This window comes from Carassius auratus, chromosome 22, assembly GCF_003368295.1.
Source record: "Carassius auratus strain Wakin chromosome 22, ASM336829v1, whole genome shotgun sequence".
Taxonomy (NCBI): domain Eukaryota; kingdom Metazoa; phylum Chordata; class Actinopteri; order Cypriniformes; family Cyprinidae; genus Carassius; species Carassius auratus.
This window is the reverse complement of record NC_039264.1, coordinates 3347771-3366342: the sequence shown is the minus strand read 5'-3', so window position 1 is coordinate 3366342 and position 18572 is coordinate 3347771. Positions and strand designations below refer to the sequence as shown.

General features: G+C 37.8%; 2 protein-coding genes and 1 pseudogene across 2 annotated transcripts; 1 reads left to right on the top strand and 2 right to left on the bottom strand.

Annotated features, from left to right (window-relative positions):
* Window positions 1-365: 365 nt before the first annotated feature.
* LOC113039403 (DNA replication licensing factor mcm2-like) lies at window positions 366-9007 on the bottom strand. Its single transcript, XM_026197300.1, has 16 exons — window positions 8894-9007; window positions 7996-8180; window positions 5993-6165; window positions 5619-5891; window positions 5319-5538; window positions 5010-5217; window positions 4624-4758; window positions 3225-3416; window positions 3044-3137; window positions 2706-2956; window positions 2453-2579; window positions 2160-2272; window positions 1473-1715; window positions 1161-1343; window positions 870-1025; window positions 366-781 (listed from the first exon to the last, which is right to left on the bottom strand). Exons 1-16 carry the CDS (start codon window positions 8897-8899, stop codon window positions 671-673), a joined length of 2670 nt encoding a protein of 889 aa, XP_026053085.1. The 5' UTR covers window positions 8900-9007; the 3' UTR covers window positions 366-670.
* A 391-nt stretch (window positions 9008-9398) lies between these two features.
* LOC113040633 (coiled-coil domain-containing protein 51-like) lies at window positions 9399-14871 on the bottom strand (annotated as a pseudogene).
* Window positions 14872-15215: 344 nt separating this feature from the next.
* Window positions 15216-16944, top strand: LOC113040632 (translation machinery-associated protein 7). Its single transcript, XM_026198922.1, has 4 exons — window positions 15216-15312; window positions 15660-15715; window positions 16598-16685; window positions 16777-16944. The coding sequence occupies exons 1-4, from the start codon at window positions 15297-15299 to the stop codon at window positions 16809-16811; spliced, it is 195 nt and encodes a 64-aa protein (XP_026054707.1). The 5' UTR covers window positions 15216-15296; the 3' UTR covers window positions 16812-16944.
* Window positions 16945-18572: the final 1628 nt, after the last annotated feature.

Below are 18572 nucleotides of genomic sequence, written 5' to 3'. Positions count from 1 at the left end.
TACGTTTAACAATTATGTTTTTTTTCATGCAAGGTAAACTGGAAAAACTGGGAGATATAAACTCAGAATTCTGAGAAAAAGAAATAGAACTGAGATGTGAACTCAGAATTTTGAAGAAGAATCAAATTTGCGACATGTCAATTCAGAATTGATATAAAAAAGTCAAACTTGCATCAACTCAGGATTTTATGAAAATGTTAAAATTTTAAGTTCATATCTTGCACATACAAGACATAAACATGCAATTCTAAGGGAAAATTGCATTGTGAAATAGTCGCAATTACCTTTTTTAAATATTTTCTTTTTCAAGTTGCTAACAAGCTTGAAGAATAGATTACACAACTACGATTATTCAAAACAGTCAATTACATACACAGCTTGAGATTTATTGTTCAGAACATTACAGTACAAAAGTAAATTTTACATCACAAATGTAATAAACGCAGTATTTCTGCAAAACATTATAGAAAGTTCAATAACGACATTTCATATGCAGCCTGCATAAGCCAAGCAGATCAATACAACCGTAACGACTACGGTAACAAGTTCATAAAAGGACCAAAAACAATTTTCAATCCACATAACGATTTGTCTGACAACCTCATAACAGAATATATACAAGTCCAAGAGATTTGACGCAACTGCTTGCGAACGAATCCCGAACGAATGCCTAGAACCGCTGTGCGATCAGTTTTTTCTTGGCGTCGTGGGAGAATTTGTTTGACCGGAACAAGTCACTGTCGTAAAACGCAGACAGGTTGTGGATGTTAATCTGTCGAGCCTGATAACAAAAAAGATAGTGTTTCAATACAAACTCACAAATAACACATGCAACTTCAGTACTCATGATTTAAACATCTATTAGATACCTTGTCCACCAGATCTTTCTCAGGAATCTCGATGGTGTCCTGCTGGGCTCCGTAACGGTTGCGTTGATACGCAACCTGCTCAGAAATCAGCTGCTTCAGGACAAAGAGCAGCAGCTCGTTGTTGTCTCGTCTGAATGCCAGATACTGTGCAAATGTCTGTTAAAAAATGCAACAAATGTGTGTTGGGTTACCAACGTAACCAGGATCGGACAGAATCCATGGAGTCACAAGACTTGCACAATTACCACAAATGGAAACTTGATGCCAAATTGATATAATCAGTTTGCTTACTTTCCGCATGCTCCTCATCACGCTGAACTTTTGCGTGTCAATGAAGCTTTCTAGCATGACACGGATAGCCATGTTCACGTCGTCCTCCAGCACATAATCCCGCAGATGCATGCGGGCGTGTGCCTCGGCCATGCGGATCATGGACTCTATGTGACGCACAGTAATCGGGATACTTCCTGTAGCCTGCAAGACAGCATAAGATTACTTTGATGTTTCTGCGATTTCTGCGTAGATTTAACGAAAAATTGCAGAATGGCCTGAAAATTGTTGAAACTTCTTAAAAACGTCTTTGGCTTCAAATGCGACTCTTACCATGGACTCTTTTCGAAGGTCGCTGTAAATTCGGGCCACCTTGTCTTGGTCCATTTGGTTGAGTTTCGGTCGCACCCGCTCTTTGGCGTACATGATGTACTTCTTGAGCAGCTCCTGTGGAATGGGCGGGACATCAAAGGTGTTTGGCAGCACCACCTCCTCTAGACTGGCCACGCCCCCTTCTTTGTTGCTTGGGTGATGTTTGATGTGACTGCCCACCACAAAGCGAGCAAGCATTTCATCCTAAACCAAAGAGAATTATGGGTAAATCAAATGACAACGCTTGGCAAGTCACTGTTATGGGTGTTTACATAACAACAATGTACTAAAAATGGAAAGGTTCCCATTTTATTTTTTTTTATTTTTATTGCATACAGGTGTTTTTTATCAAAATGATCCCAGTTCACATAGATCCATGAAAATTGCTAATGATCGCGAGGTAAACTTCGCACATACCTATACAATGAACACATAATATACAAGCACATGAGTTTTTTTGTAGTTTACAGAGAGATGACTACAGTATTGTTCTCAAAAACTTGCACTTTGAAGTTTTGAAACTTTTCAGGCCCCCAAAATGCTGTTGTCATCATGTAAATGAACGGCCAAAATGCATAAAAAGTAAAAAAATTTAAATACATTTTAGTTTGCAAACTGTGAACACCCTTAAGATGTCAACAGACTTACCTGCACAGGATCGATGGTGTCTCTTACGATGCAAAGAATGTCAAATCGAGATATGATGGGCTCTGTCAGGTCCACATTTTCAGAGAATGTGAGAGACGGGTCGTAACGGCCACCTTTTAAGAGAAAGAAAACCTTCCTAAGAAAAATGATTGCTGCCAAAAACACTGCTGCAACTTTTGGTCCAGCAGAAAGTAATTAAGAACACGACTGCATTTTAGATTAACAAGTGCCGATGGCAAAATTGAAGTTATGACCCTCATTTAAACTTTCATTAAAATGCTCCCAGAACACACCAATAGGATTGGCGGCAGCGATGACAGTGCAGCGAGCCTGCAGTGATGTGACGATCCCAGCTTTAGAAATAGAGATGCTCTGCTGCTCCATGGCTTCATGGATGCTGGTCCTGTCTTGATCGGTCATCTAAATAAAGAAGAAAAAACAATTTAACTTAAGAATTCATCTAAAAATTGCTCTAAATTGGTCCAAATATTGGTGAAAGTGCATCAAAACTGCTACAAACTGGTCCCAATTTGAATGCTAGCTCACCTTATCAAACTCGTCAATGAGGCAGACTCCTCGGTCCGCCAGCACCAACGCTCCCGCCTCCAGCGTCCACTCTCGAGTCACGGGATGACGTTGCACGTAAGCCGTCAGACCCACAGCGGAAGCTCCCTGACCTGTAGAGAAGACCGCGCGACTCGCAACCTTCTCGATGTATTTTAGGAACTGGGACTTGGCTGTGCCTGGATCTCCACATAGGAGAACGTTAATATCACCACGCACCTTGTGCTTGCCACCTGTTGAGGGAGCCAGAAGACAACTGAGCAATTTTGACTCTGAAGGACTTTAAAGAACGTGCAAATTATTAGCTGTGAAAAGGATACCTGGATTCTTGGCTTCGCCACCAAACAGAGCAAGCGCCAGACCACGTTTGATGTCTTCGTGCCCATAGATGGAAGGACCAATACTTGCGAAAATCTGCAGGGAAGCTAATATTAATCTGGAGAATCTTTCTGATACACTTTGAAGTTACGGCTGAAACTGTAATGCGTGACCATTGCTCACCCGCTCTCCGATGCGCTCGTCTTTGGACAGAGCCACGATGGCTTTGATGTCTTCATCGGTGAGCTCCGCCACGGCCACGCCCTCATCCTTACGAGCGATGTGATTGGCCAGGATTAAAGTAGCAAACACCGGGAAGCCATTAGCCATGTTGAGGGAGCCGTCGTAGTTGTTGTGGTAGATTCCTGTTAGCTCCTGTAAAAATATACAATTTTTGAGGTTATATTTTATTCAAATATATATCAAATTATTATTTACATCATTACATAGTAGAAAAATAGGACAACTATACATAAATGCACACATATTAGAAACATATTTCACTTGAATATTATTTTATATTGTTAGTGATATAAATATCCTAAGTAGATTCCTGTAAGTTCCTAATAATATTCAAGTATTATTTGCAATATAATATAATGAAGAATAAAATAAATAATAGATGGACGTTTTATAATTAGTACATAATGTATAATATAAATACACACACATAAATATTTAAGAAAAATATGTTAAGCTTATATATAAAATATATTTATAAATAATGTAAATTATATGACCACATATATACATAACTATAAACAGTATACAGACACGTGTAAACAAAAACTTATTTTGGATGCAAATAATTCTGATTAATCGTTTGACAGCACAAATGTTAATTAAATGTTATATGATTTAGTTGTAATGATATGGATATTATAAAAAGATGTAGCTGTGGTGGATTCCTGTGAGCTCCAACAAAAACAAGACATTTTTGGGAGGAAATATTAGTATTTATATTCAAGCATTATTTACACAATGAAAATGGGAAAATATGTAAATATACATTTAGAAGGGCATATTTTACGCCAATAATATTTGATATAGTTAGTGATATAAATATTACAATAAGTCATTGCTGGTAGATTCTTGTGAGCTCCAGCAAGAAACAAACAAATTGTTTTGGAGGGGCTATTTAATTTAAATAGACAGAAATATTATTTAAAATGTTAAACAGTAAAAACAGGATATAAATACATATTTTTGGAATGTAATTTCTTTATATATTACTAATAAATTACATAATTATGATGGAAATAACACAAAAGGCTCATTTTGATAACTTTAGATATACAGGTACTAATTTCAGGACATATTGTATTTACATGTTTACTTGAATATTGCTCAGTAATGCCAATTTAAGATACATTTTATAGAATATAAAGTATTTTACTTATTTAAGACTTAAATCGACATTCAATAACATTTAACGGCTATAGAGGTTTATTAATAGTAAGATTCATTCAAAGCTACATCTGATGCAACCAAACTGTTGTCTGGGATGAATGCAGAGCAGTTCAAGCTTGTTCATTAACAGGGATTTGATAAATATTGTGTTCATCAGGGTCTGTTGACTCACAATCTCGTCTCCAGGTTTGCAAGTGTCCACCAAGTCGGCCAGCAGGATGGCGTCTTTGGAGCGAGGCAGGCGGCCAGCCGCTACTTTGCCAGGACTCTCCTGAATAGTGATACGCTGGTAGTTCTGGTACACAGTCTGTGAAAGACAAGAATCTCAATTAACATCAGAAGAAAAAAAGAATCTGCTACTTTCTGCTGCGGTGGCAACAAATGAGAGAGCACATTTACATAAGCAGATAAAGCAAAGAGAACTTTCTTCAAACATACATTAGTTCATTATTGAATAAGACAATGTAAAGGTTGATTAATCACCACTTGGTAAGTTTTGTTTGGATCAGATAAAATAAATATAGATGAACAGCCTTTAGAAATGTTTTCGTCACGCACCTGCTCCATGTTGATCTCAAAGGGACCGAGCGACTGGCACTCAGGACAGGAGCCCGGCTTCACCTCCTGGTTCTGGGACTGGAAGAAGGGTCCCAAGATGAAGTTACACTTGTTACAGTTGTATTTCACCATACCGAGCTGGGGCAGGACTCCAGTGCAGCAGGTCACTACACCGCTGGTGCGGATTAACTGGTTCAGGTGAAGCTGCCTGGAGAAAAAATAGATAAAAATAGTAAGAAATGAAAGTGCAAATAAATAAAATATTAAGAATTGTATTAGGAAAACCAAATGACGTGGAGTTGCTCGTACCTGAGCGATCGAAGTTCTTCCACCAGCGGCAGGTTGCCGATACGGACATGGATTTCGTGTGCAATTCTATCGTATTTGGGGTACATCCCCAGCACCACTTCTTTAGCGGCTTCGTCAAAGATCTTTAGCATCTCGGCGGGAGCCTCCGGCAGAAAATACGCCAGCACGTGCTCCCTAGATGCCAACTCTTCATAGTTCACCAACAAACTCTCCTTATTTTCTGTAGAAATTGGAAAATATCAAGTCAAGAATCATCGAAATCAATAACACGGCGCTCCCAAATGACCATCCGCCACCCACCTTTGCACATGTCGCTGATGCGCTCTTTGAACACATTGTGTCCGTGCTCGTCCACGTGTGTGCGCAGGAAGTTCTTGAAGCGGTGGTAGATCTCCAGTCGCGGGGCGGCCATTGAAACCCACTCCCTGACCGTGTGGCCCTTCATGTCCTCCAGGTTCTCAATGCTTTCGATCATCTCTTCGTCCTCGCCGTCCATCGCGCCACCATCGGCTGCCCTCTCCGCAAGAACCCGCTGCCTCTTTGTGGGTCGTTTGTCATCCTCGTCTTCGCTGTCTGTGCATCACAAAACCAAAAACAGGTTTAAATGATGAAATAACAGTTATTTGTTGGATTGGCTTGTGGTATGGCTATGTTTTGATGACTGAAACACCCACCGTAGAGAAGCCCGCGTCCAATGCGGCCCATACCAAGGCCCTGTTCTCTGTCGCGCCGTCTCATAGCCGCTTCTGCTTCTGCACGAGCGCCGGGAGAGAGTTCACTGAAGTCTTCATCCTCATCCAGACCTTCGGCTTCATAACGGTCCAGTTCTGGAATGGCACGGTAGTCTCTGTGAAAATTAACGTATAAAAAATTAGGGATGTAAAGGTTCATGTATTCCAACCAAAGATTTTCAGGATAGATCTTTGAGTTCGGCAAGTATGCATACCGAAAAAAATCGTACCATGTTTTCAGGAAATTCAGACAATAAATGCCTTTGATTAATGGTCTTTGATGTGGTGTGACATTTTGCTGTATAACGCCTCAGTTCTAAGAGCAGTGAGCACTATCACCCCTTCCTCTTTATAACTAGTTTTAACGAGAAATATACATGAATGAACCCCTCAATTGAGAAATTAAGTCTAGGTAAGAGCATTTTGTGGTAAGACTACACTTCATTATATTGACTTTACCTGTTAAGAGTGTAATGATAAACCGCAAGCCGGATGAAAATCGATGCAAATATGTAATAATTCAAATTGGTGGAGATGCTAAACAATCGCGATTCATTTTGGTGTTGGAGTTTATATGAATGTATTTCTGAGAGGAACTTACTGTCTTTAGAAAAGTTTAGATGGTATTTTTTCTTTTCGTCTCGTTCTGTATAATACGGAAGTTCTAAGCGGCCATGTATTATTTTTTTTCCTTCTTGTTTTTTCGTTATCACGACTTAATTTTCTTGTGACTCGATATAAACAGAGTTGTTTTCTCGTTATAATGACTAGAATAACGCGTTTTATTTTAGTTGTGTTATTTATTTGATTTGGGCTTTAATTTTGTTATTTACATTTACATTTTGTTATTTAGCAGGAGCTTTTATCTAATGTGACTTACAAATGAGGACAATAGAAGCAATCGAAACCAACAAAAGAGCAATAATATACAAGTGTTATATTACTATATTATTATAGTGTTTTATTTAAATTTCACAAAGGAACGTGCAGCATTTTGTCCGGGCAATAAAAAAAAAAAACATTTAATTGTGACTAAATCGAATTGTGTCTTATTTTATGTATGTTTAAATAAATATTGTATGAAACAAGTTAAGTTAATAAAAAAAACAACAAAAACATTTTACTTGTTTGCATAACATTTTTTTTATTTGAGCGTTGATTATTAAAGTTAAAAATAAATAGTAATTGAATTTAAGTTTGGGCTTAGCTGTTAAATGTAACCTAATAGTAATGTAAAAAGGATCCCTATGGTTTAAAGCAGAAGGTTAAGATTTTTATTCATAATATATAGAGCAATTTGTCTAGTAAACCATTGTTTACTTAAAAAAAAAGACTACTGTACTGAAACCATACTGAACTGTGATGTCAAAACAAAGGTACATACCGAACCGTAATGTTAGTGTACTGTTACACCCCTAGTAGAAATGTTAGCCTGTTAGCCTGTTAGCCATGTTTCCATCCAAAGTTGTGAATTTAACTTTAAGAATACAGCATAAAACATTTACATTTACCATGAATTCAAGACAACAAAACTGACACAGCCTGTGAAACCGTCACAAGGTATGAATAATAAAAATAAAAGTTTTTGCAACTTGGGGAAACCATTGTGGCTCTTGTTTTCCTACATAAAAAATTACTTGCACATAAATACATGCAACAAAGTATAAATACGATAATAAGCACCGTCATATCATATCATCTGATGTTTGGAAATGCAATTGTGCGTTTTAATGCAAAATCTCAACATTTGCATTAAAACATTTGAATACAAACATAATTATTCATATTTTATATCACTGCATCAGAATAATAATAAAAAAAGAAATGTTTAAGAGCACAGAGTTCCTAGACTAAATATAATATTTTGTATTTTGGGGGATGGAAAGAGACCAGGACATGTTTCTTGACAGGTTTCATGAGATTTCAAATATAATATAACCTCTCACCTCTCCATCCCATCTCCGATCAGCTCCTCTCCGTCTCCGTCCTCCTCATCAGGAATAATATCTCCCAGAATTCCCTCGGACTCGTCCTCAAACGGGGGCAGGTCTCTCCCGGGACTGGAGGTCAGGTCTCCCCGTCGTGAACCACGACTGGGGCTGGTGGCCATGTGCAACGACTCTGATGAATCCTGTTATGAAGCAAAATCATGTTAGGGTTGTATAAAGCTGTATGAAGTAAGAAGTCTTTACACTAGAACTGAAAGAGAAAGACTAAAAGGTCAATGTGGAAAATGCACGCAACATATGTGTAACTACATCAAGCTTGATGTTATAACACTGAAAATAAATATAATTACTTTTGAAAAACAGATTTGTCAGTCAGCTAATATGTTAAATACTGAAGCGCTACTATAATGTAATTTAAGAAATGTCAGTTATCACTTGCAACAACTGTTGAACCACAACAAAGAAATTAGTTTACCCACGTGGGACATTTTGGGCTGACTCAACTCTTCAACAGACAATATTTTTAATATATTTTTTATGGATATAAGACATAGGTCAGTATTAGTGAATGTAAAAGCATACATTTCCGTCGTATGTATATGGTTCTTAATTTTTTTTCAGAATAAACAAAATAATTTGACGTTAGTTACAAAAAAAACATGTAATACAGAAACCGAATTAAAATCACAACCTACGTGTACATGGGAACTTATATTTATTGTATCACGTTTGTTGTAATATCTAGTTTATTACATTTCAACTTCATTAGACAATCCTACTAACGTTAGACAAGCCATGCACATGTCTACCAACTTAAAATACTTTAAAACACATCTGAACAACATCCAAACGATTTATTTACATATACATAAATAATATACACAATTACACTCACCGCCATTTTCTCACGTCCGTCTTAAGCAGCGATTCGACTGTAGACTATTTTCTCCCGGGAACACTGACTTTTCGCGCGAAATGCTCCACGTGATCACAAAGCGCGCGAAGCTCTTATGAATTATGCATTGAGAAAGTGCGTCTGAGGACTGTGATTGGACCGGTGGTGGAACCATCGTTCCAAACTGTACGTTCATTGGTTTGACGCGTGAAAAGGGGCGGGCAAAATAGGATTGACAGAGAACAGATAAGAAAAGCACCAAACTAATGAGTTGAAGGTTCGCATTTTATCTTAAAACAAACAGTTTCTACAGTGAAGAGTCACATAAGTGCCAAACTATGTCCTCAGATGGATCTATATTTAAAATAAAACGTAATAAAAAAAACATGAGATGAATGAAAACAGGTTCTTTGTGGAAATAATTAAGAATACAGTACATTATAATTTTAGCATGAATTAAGAATCAGTAGAAGACAAAGAATATCCATACAAACAATGATACTTAGTATTCACAATATTTAATCAATTTTGGACAACTTCAGTACATGATTCTCCTAGTCTATTAACTGGCCCCTAAAGTGCACACTTCCAGCATACTTTTCAAGTACCTTTCAGCAGTGTGTACAGAACTGGCACAGTCACAGCAAACGCAGCACATGTCAGGACAGTATTGTATAGACTTGTTTTGTTGATCTGCGCCTCCAGTCTTTTCTCAGTTTGACCAAGGCCTTGAACGACTGTCTCTGTGTCGCATACAAAGAGCTGCGTGTCTTGGGTTTGAATGACTGGCTTCTCCACGGGATGGGACTGTAGAGTTGTCTTGACCGCCTGCAGCTCGGTCTCAACCTTCTCGACATTCTCCTCCAGATGCTCCAGCTGCGGTTTAAGGCTTTCAATGAGCCCTTGGGCTCTTTGGCTGTGTTGGAGAATCTCTTGAATCGCTTCTTCTGAAGCACTAGATGCAGACGCTGGGACAAGCGCAGTTGCTGGTGGAACAAACACTGGTTTGGCTGCTTTCACGTCTTTTACCCCTCCTTTCAAAGCCGTCCTGAGTGAGTCGATGAGGTTGCTGAGTTCATCTTGTTGCATTTTGTGCATGCTGGCTTGGACCTTGATGGCTTCCTGAAGACTCACCGGTCCCTTTTGGGCCTCCAGCAACAAGCTCTTGAGTTCCTGCAGACGTACCCGGTTTATATAAGTGGAGCCATTACCCCAATAAGGGCGCCCAACACCGAACCAATAATGGACCAGTTTTTGGTGCGTTCAGCCCTGGTCCTCTCTTTCTCGTGGCTCCCTCTCACGGCAGCAGAGAAGAGTGCAAACTTCTCTCGCTCGCCACCTTCTGCGTACTCATAGGCCGTTTTGAGACGCCGTTCTTCCTGTAAATGACAAAAAAAAAAAAAAAGGAAGGCAATTGTGCAATTCATATCAATAGTTATGGTGATAAAAATTTCCTAGATTAAAGGATAACAAGAGTTTGATACAGTGGTTATGCACCAAAAGTCTCCTCTGTGTCTATCATCATCACTGTAGCGCCATTTTAGAGATTATCCACTGAGCCGCACTGCACGGATGTATATATTATTATTAACCTTTATTTAACTAGGAAAGTCACATTGAGGTTAAAACCTCTTTTACAAGTATGGAATGATATTGCGGACATTATTCAAAAGGAATCGAAAATTGTATTTGCAATTGCGTTTTCAATCTGTGGACGCATAAAAGGTGACATAATCCAAACACAAATGCAAATCGCGCATTACCGTTTGCATTTTCGTTTAAGCGAACGCACAGTGTCTGCCAAATTTAAAATGGAAATGCAAAGTCCATTTGCAATTGTGTTTCCCATATCTTACTAGCTATGAGCCTGTCATATTTAAATAGCAATATTAATTACCACATTTGCCTTTTCACTCTCTTTGCACTGTGCATGTAAACTGCCAAAACTCAAATGGAATCGCAATTCCTTTTTCATTTGAATTTCCAATGTCTACACGGAAACTTATCAATCAAGTGACAAGGTTGGGGCCATTTTATTGGGCGTGTTTACATTGGGAAGTGACGTCACTCACATTCGACGGTAATAAATAATTATTAATTAATTAGTGTGGACTTTGTCACCTAAATACTTAATAACCAGTAAGGTTAAGGATGTGTCTTAAAAAATTACTTCATCTTTTCTATCCTGTGAAGCTTTACTTAAAAAAGATGTTTCCTGATATTGACACTTTATGTTTCTTTTTGTGGCGCTGAACACGAATCCATTTCTCATCTCTTCTGGGAATCCACATATACAAGTCTGTTCTGGAAGAATTTTTGTATCTTCGATCATACTAAAATGTACCATGTTTTAGGTAAATATGAGTTATCGATAGTGTTTATAATTAAACCACAGTAGCCACAAATGTACAGTTGTCTGAGACGTTATGAAATGTTCTTTAACATCATGAACCATAAAATGTAGTCAGTGGTCTGCTATGGTTTATTTTCATAATAAGTAAACACAGGTCACAAGTTAACACGGTCACATTTCCCTGATTCAGCATCTGCACAATGTGCCGCCGAGAGTCCTGTCTTCAATCGAGAGATCTAGAGTTGATTCTGTGTAGATCGGTAGCTTGGTGGTCAATGAATCTCATCTCGTGGGGCGACGCTCTGTCTTTTAGCGCGTGTTCGAAACCCGTGCCAACAAAGATGTACTTTATTTTTTTGTTTATCCTACTTACTTCAGCCTGCGAAATGGGCGATCATACTAATAACTTATAATCTTTACAATAATATCTGAATCATGCACTGAGCAAGTCTGCGTTTATTAAACACTTAATATCGCGTCAGTTTGTGCTTTCAGAATCGCCGAGTCTGCTGCCGTCGTTCCAGCACATCTACAGCAGAGACCTGAACCAGGAAATTAGTCACAAGATAACATGGTAACCAGTTAAACCGTAACATCGGGAAGATTAGGCAAATAGACTGGTGACAAAGGTCTGCGCGTGTTTCTCAATACAAAGTACGCTGATTTCGGACTTGCATCCTCGGTAGTTCAGACTTTGTGCATTCGACTCGGGAGTGTGATGTCTGCGAGGACGCAGGTCCGGTAATTTTCCAAACAGCAGCATACTTGATAACTTCAGTCAGCTCGCCTTGACTACAGCAATTTTCCTCACTGTATATTTACAATAAAACAAAAAGGATATGAACTACCACTGCCTCCTTTCATTTTTCATTTAAACATAATAATAGCAGCAGAAATGTACTAAGTTCAGGGAAATGTATATGTATATATACAGTCATTACAAATGAAACTAAATATTATATCAATTGCCTCTTTTATTACCGTCGACTGTGAGTGACTTCACTTCCCAATGTAAACATGCCCAATAAAATGGCCCCACCCCTGTCACTTGATTGACAGGTTTCCGTGTAGACGTTGAAAATTCAAATGCAAAAGGAATTGCGATTCCATTTGAGTTTTGGCAGTTTACATGCACAGTCCAGAGAGAGTGAAAAGGCAAATGTGGTAATTAATATTGCTATTTAAATATGACAGGCTCATAGCTCGTAAGACATGGGAAACACAATTGCAAACGGACTTTACATTTCAATTTTAAATTTGCCAGACACTGTGCGTTCACTTAAACGAAAATGCAAACGGTAATGCGCGATTTGCATTTGCGTTTGGATTATGTCACATTTTATGCGTCCACAAATTGAAAACGCAATTGCAAATTCAATTTGCAATTCCTTTTTAATAAAGTCCGGAATATAATTCCATACGGATGCGCTGTTTTCATTCAAATCAAAGTGTAAATACACGTATAAAATGTATCGGTGCTGTGCGGCTGACACAGAAGAGTGTACGCTGCCTGCGTTCATCTCATATTCTCCAAAACGGCGCTATGGTGATGTGGAGAGACAGAGGAGACAAATTGTTGAATTTTTGTTTTCTTTGCCTTACAAAAAGTATTCTTGTCGCTTCATAATGTTACGGTTGAACCACTGATGGCAGATGGACTATTCTGGCAGTTAATGGGACAGTCACAAGCCTCCCGGTTTTCATCCAAAATATCTTAAATTGTGTTTCGAAGATAAACAAAGCTTTTACGGGTTTGGAGCAACTTGGGGGTACCATATTATTGAGGTGCTATGTGTGTAGACTTAACTGTAGTTATCATGATCTAAATGTCAAATGTGCATTTCTAAGAGACAAAAAAGTTTAAATTGCTGTTCCATGATTAGAAGTTTAGAACGTGTAGAAACTAAGAATTTCTCTTTTTCTTTCAAGATATTTTGTTAAGGAAAAATGCCTGGGAAAGTGTAAAGAATTAAAAAAACTTGACCTTTTTTCCCCAAGTTCTGATCACAAAGAGTAGTTTAAAACCACAATTAACTGTCTGGTTTCTAGAACTTTCACTTGGGGGCAAACATCTGCATTTAAACTTGAAAGAAATTAAGATTTGAAATTTATTTTAATAATTATCCATATCGACTGATATGAAAAATTTGATTGTGTTCATTTTTGGCCATATCGCTCCTAGTTCTATATACGTATACATGACTAGGTCCACCTCACCTGCAGTAACTTGTGTTCCAGTGTGGCTAACTCTAAGTAATGTGCATCTTCACGGGACACACGGTCCAAACGGTCCCTCACTTCCTTCAGCCGAACCTGAAGCGCCTCCAGGCTGGCGAGAGCTTCTCTGAAGATCCCTCTGGCGACCATGAAGGCCTTTTCAGCCTAACAGCAAAACACAATTCAGATTATACTAACATTTAAATGAATCCTAATGTGACTTCGCTTACATGCGATTATTGGGTTAGTTAGAATGAATCCAAAAGTTATTTTTGAATCCATTTTCGAAAGAAATCCAATCGAAATTTCATTTGGATTGAGCACAGTGAGATCATTTGAGGTTTCTACATGAAGATTTTCTAATTTTATTGATCCACCAATTTGATTACTAACACAGTAAACGCAGGTGCATCTTTAATGTTTTCTTTACCTCAGAGACATTGGACTGAGCCTCTCTGACTTCTTTAAGCCCCACAAACTCCTCATATCTCTCCCACCAGTAGTTGACGCTAACTTTTGCGGTTTTCACCGCATTTCGCCCCCACTGCTTTCCCAGCTCTCCTGCGTACGTTAACGCAAATGCTGTGTGCTCTTTAATGAAGGTTATTTTATTCGGCTCATCTTTAGGACTTTGCTGCTGGGTGCAATACGTTTTGTGGAGGTTCCTTTGGACCGGGCCGTAGACCTGGTGTCGGTAGAGACATGTGGAGACATGGCTGCTCAGAAATATAGGGTTTCCTCTGAACCTCATTGAAGAGCTTCATAAGTAGAGCCCACGCATGTCAAGTATGCAACCTGTAAACATAATAAAAATGTATAGACTTCATGAGGTGGTATCCCCACATGAAAATATATGTTTTTGATCCATACTATAGTAAAGTACTTAAATTAATTGGATGTGGTAATTCTATAGTTGTTGAGGTAATGTAACAACTATAGGGTATATTATACTGCAATACACTACAGTTTACTGTAGTAAAAGATAAAGTATACTACAGTATTTTTTTTTAGTTTATCAGTTCACTAATACTACAGGCTATGTTGTTGCATTTATTCACAATGTGTTGTAAATTCTATAATAATACACTTTATATACTATGGTTCAATAATGTCGGTAAACAATGTTTTAATTTCCTGAATTAATTTCAGGAGAAGAACCAACACAAATCATACCAGCGTTTCTCCGTTTCGTGCCGTTTCTGCTCGGGTCAGTGATTTCTCATGTTTACAGGCTGAACAGTATTTAAAATGTCAGTCAAAGTCCCTTAAATGTCATTGTGCCGGACGACAGAGCATTTCTTTCAGGCACAGACGGTGGGTGCTCATTTCGATAGATTCTTTTTTAATGATTCAATTGAACTGATTTGCGAATCATTTAAATCTCTCGGCTGTCTATAGCATTTTAAAAAGTGCATAAACCAACCATTTAAAACAAAAAACAGCAAGGAGATTATAAAATGGAGAATAAAACCGTAAGATTGACTTCAACGAATCAAATTATCTTTTGAACCAGTTCATTTCCACTAACCGTTCGAACGAACCGATTCGCAAAACAATCCCTCGGCTGTCTATTACATTTTTTAAATTGCATTAACCAACAATTAAAAGAAAAAGAGAAAGAAAAAACAGTAAGGAGATTATAAAATTGAGAATAAAACCGTGAGGCTGACTCAAACGAATCAAATTATCTTTAGAACCAGTTCATTTCCACTAACCGTCCGAACGAACCGATTCGCCAAAACCAATCAGGCACTTGACGGGAACACTACGTCCGGGTAACAGCTGAGGTCCTGACAGCGCGGAAAAACGCATTAGCTAAACAATCTGAGCATCATGTCTGGAAGAGACGGTAAAAATTATAACACAAACGCTAAACATGACCGTTTAAGCGTGTAGAAACTCGTATGAGTTACAAACAAGAAGTTCCGATGGTTTTCTCGGCTCTTTATAGATTGTAAACGTGTAGATTTTCTAATCTTTATATTCACGATGCTATCAAGATTAGCCGCGTTAAGACTCCACATTTTAATGAATGAGTTTGCTCAGTGTTTGGTTTCTCTTTTTATTGTTATAATGAAAATCTGTTTTAAATCCATTATTAACTGTATAATAATTTTTTTCTCAAATGCATAATTTTTTTATTTATTGATGTTATAATGGTATTCAAATACGTTTTTTTTTTTTTTTTTTTTGCAGGAGGTAAAAAGAAACCCCTCAAGGCTCCCAAGAAGCAGTCGAAGGAGATGGACGATGTAAGTTCAGCTTTCTGCTGAAGTGTTTCTACTAGGGCTGTGAATCTTTGCGTAGCTAGCGATTTGATTCGATCCAAGAACGATTTTTGCTAATTTAGAACGATTCACAATTAAATTAGATTCGATTATAGCGATTCGATTCTGCACTCTTTAAGTGCATTGACAGGATTATTTAAATGTTTCCCCTTAATCTTTTAAATGCTTAGTCATGGGGGACAAATTACACCAGCCTTTTGGGGGAAAATTATCCATTGTTAGATGCTAGTTTAATGATGCTATAGCATAATATGGCATACATAAAAATGTATGTACGTTAAGCCAAGATTTAAAAAAAGAGCTTAAAAAGTATTATGTATCAGCTAACATTTTGTCACACCAGGGACGCGTAGCCATCATTTGAGAAGTGACAGAAATGTAAAATATGATCATTTTATGTATGTAGCCTATGTATTATCATAATAATTTTTTTTTTAAGAATTCTCTTCTTTTTTGTTAATTTTTATAAATTTTTCTTCATGTTTCATCAGTTTATTCTGCTTTTCTTCAGTTTAGCTGCAGATAAATCCTGGCACGTCTATGAGAGAGATCACTTCTCGTTCAGTGTGAAAACTTCTATCTCATTTTCACAAAATAAAATGCTACAGTAGCTATTTAACTTTTCGTCTCCATCAGCGAATGATGACTTTGAGAGAAAACGCGCCAGATTCGTCAGGGTTTGTAATCGATGCATCGACATAACGAGTGAATCGTTAGACCCCTAGTTTGTACGTAAACACTGAGATCACGGTTTGTGGACCGAGGAGCTGCTGAGAGTGAAGTAATGACTAGGGGACATTTGAAATGTTTTGCACTGTTTCTTCACCGGTTTAATCGTCTCTACAGGAGGACATGGCTTTCAAACAGAAACAGAAAGAGGAGCAGAAAGCAATGGAACAGTTGAAAGCCAAGGCTGCTGGGAAAGGACCTTTAAGTAAGAGACACATAAAGCCTCCAGAAATCTTTCTGTATGGTATTGAGTTTTTCTTTTGTTGACAGTCAATTCTCTTGTTTTCTTTCTGTAGCTGGAGGAGGAATCAAGAAGTCTGGGAAGAAATGAATGTGTTTCTGTGTATATCTGCTTGCCGTTTAAACCACCGACTCATGATTCGGGTCCAAAGTGGCGACTAAAATGAATTATTTTTTAGTTTATATTTCTCTTGTAAAGGAATAAAGTTTGTAATGACTGTGCATTTCAATTTCAGTTGATTAATGTCTACAGTATCCATGTACAATATCCAAACATTTCCAGTAAACTTCATCAATACAATCACAGAAGTGTTTCTACAAGCTTCTGATCTCCGCAGGCACACTTTTCTTGTCCACAAATGCTACATCTCACTATCATCTTTGTTCAGACTAAAAAAAAGTCTAAATCTGACGATTTTGTTCTGTAGTATTAGACATTGAGCTGCTGTTCATGTGTCATATTGTTAACTTTAAGCTTACTTTTATTCTTCATTTCCACTTGTACTGGATAGTGGTCGCTCGCTTGCTCTCAGTTTGTGCAGTGTAGTTCTTTACTGATCATCAGTATGTTCATTATTGTTGCTGGCTGCGCAATGTCCATGCCATCCTTGATCAACCGATGCAAATTTATCTCGCATATTCTGATGTTTATCTAATCATTCTTAGACGTGTGCCGTCTGCATTATAAAGGACCCCAAAGTCATAATGTTCTGTGTGGATCAGTATATTAAAGGTTTAAGGTTTTTTATTTGTCAGTGTGATGACTACATCAATAGACGGGAAAACGTATGTGAAAATGCGCGTTGAGACTAGAGCACCCTCAGTGATTATTTCTGGAACCTGGTTTAATTGCATAACTATTTACAAAAACAACAAAATACAAATGCACTAAATGAGTGCATAAGTACATATTTTCAATTTAAGCAGTTAAAGCACGAAAATAAGTAGGCTATTAATAAATTAAATAACTAGAGAAGGCTGGCTATAATCAGCTTGCTTCCATTTGGTGCTTACTCTCGCCTGAATTAAAAAAAAAAAGCTCTCATCAGTCCCTCCCTTTTTTGTGATTGTTGCGGGCAAAAATCCTTGATTTTGAGGCACGTTTTCTTAAAAAATGCGATGGAATATGCAGGATATTGATGAACTGCGGATTGATGAAAAAAAGGTGAACACGGTTTTCTCACTAGGCTACTACCTTAAATGTAAAGAGTAATTTCTTATGATAAGCGAGCATACTAAATCACAGAATATTTAAGTTGCAATCTCTTACGGCAACGTAAATTATTTTACATACTACTAATATAATTAACTGTACGTTTTTGGTACTGTTCTGTAACAAATAAAATGCAATCTTACAACTGTAAAGTTGCATCAACTTCTGAATGAAACTACAACAGTGTTAGCCTAGTGAGAAGGGGGTGTTGGGGGAATCACCTTTTTTTATCTATTTCATAAAACCGCAGTTTTCGCAAGTTCTCGCAATATAATTTGGCTCCACTGTCATGTAACAAATCGGGAAACTGCTTCGCGAGTTCTTTTGCGCTTATTTTTGTTGGCAAATAAGAATGATTTGCTCGCTTCAAGTTTCACCGCGGGTTTGCAGATGATGTTCACGTCACGTAATTACGTCACTTCATAAGGTTCCCATGGCAATAGGGGGGAAATGGCGCTTTACTTGTGTGAAGTAAACGCAACATTTTTCAACTTTCTGCTAATATATATGTGAGTTTTTTTGCAACGAAAATACAGGGATTGTGAAATCATGCTAGCCCCGCATATTTTGCTTTTTGAAATAGGCAATTTATGCGGCAAAAGAGCGGCGTATTTGAAAAAATGCGACCCGCATAAATAT

Coding starts and splice junctions, on each gene's coding strand:
- LOC113039403 (XM_026197300.1), bottom strand. Junction 3,417..4,623: donor GCAAACCTGGAGACGAGATT/GTGAGTCAACAG, acceptor ATATTTTTACAG/GAGCTAACAGGAATCTACCA. Junction 1,344..1,472: donor ACCTTCGAAAAGAGTCCATG/GTAAGAGTCGCA, acceptor GCTGTCTTGCAG/GCTACAGGAAGTATCCCGAT.
- LOC113040632 (XM_026198922.1), top strand. Junction 15,716..16,597: donor AGTCGAAGGAGATGGACGAT/GTAAGTTCAGCT, acceptor TCGTCTCTACAG/GAGGACATGGCTTTCAAACA. Junction 16,686..16,776: donor TGCTGGGAAAGGACCTTTAA/GTAAGAGACACA, acceptor TTCTTTCTGTAG/CTGGAGGAGGAATCAAGAAG.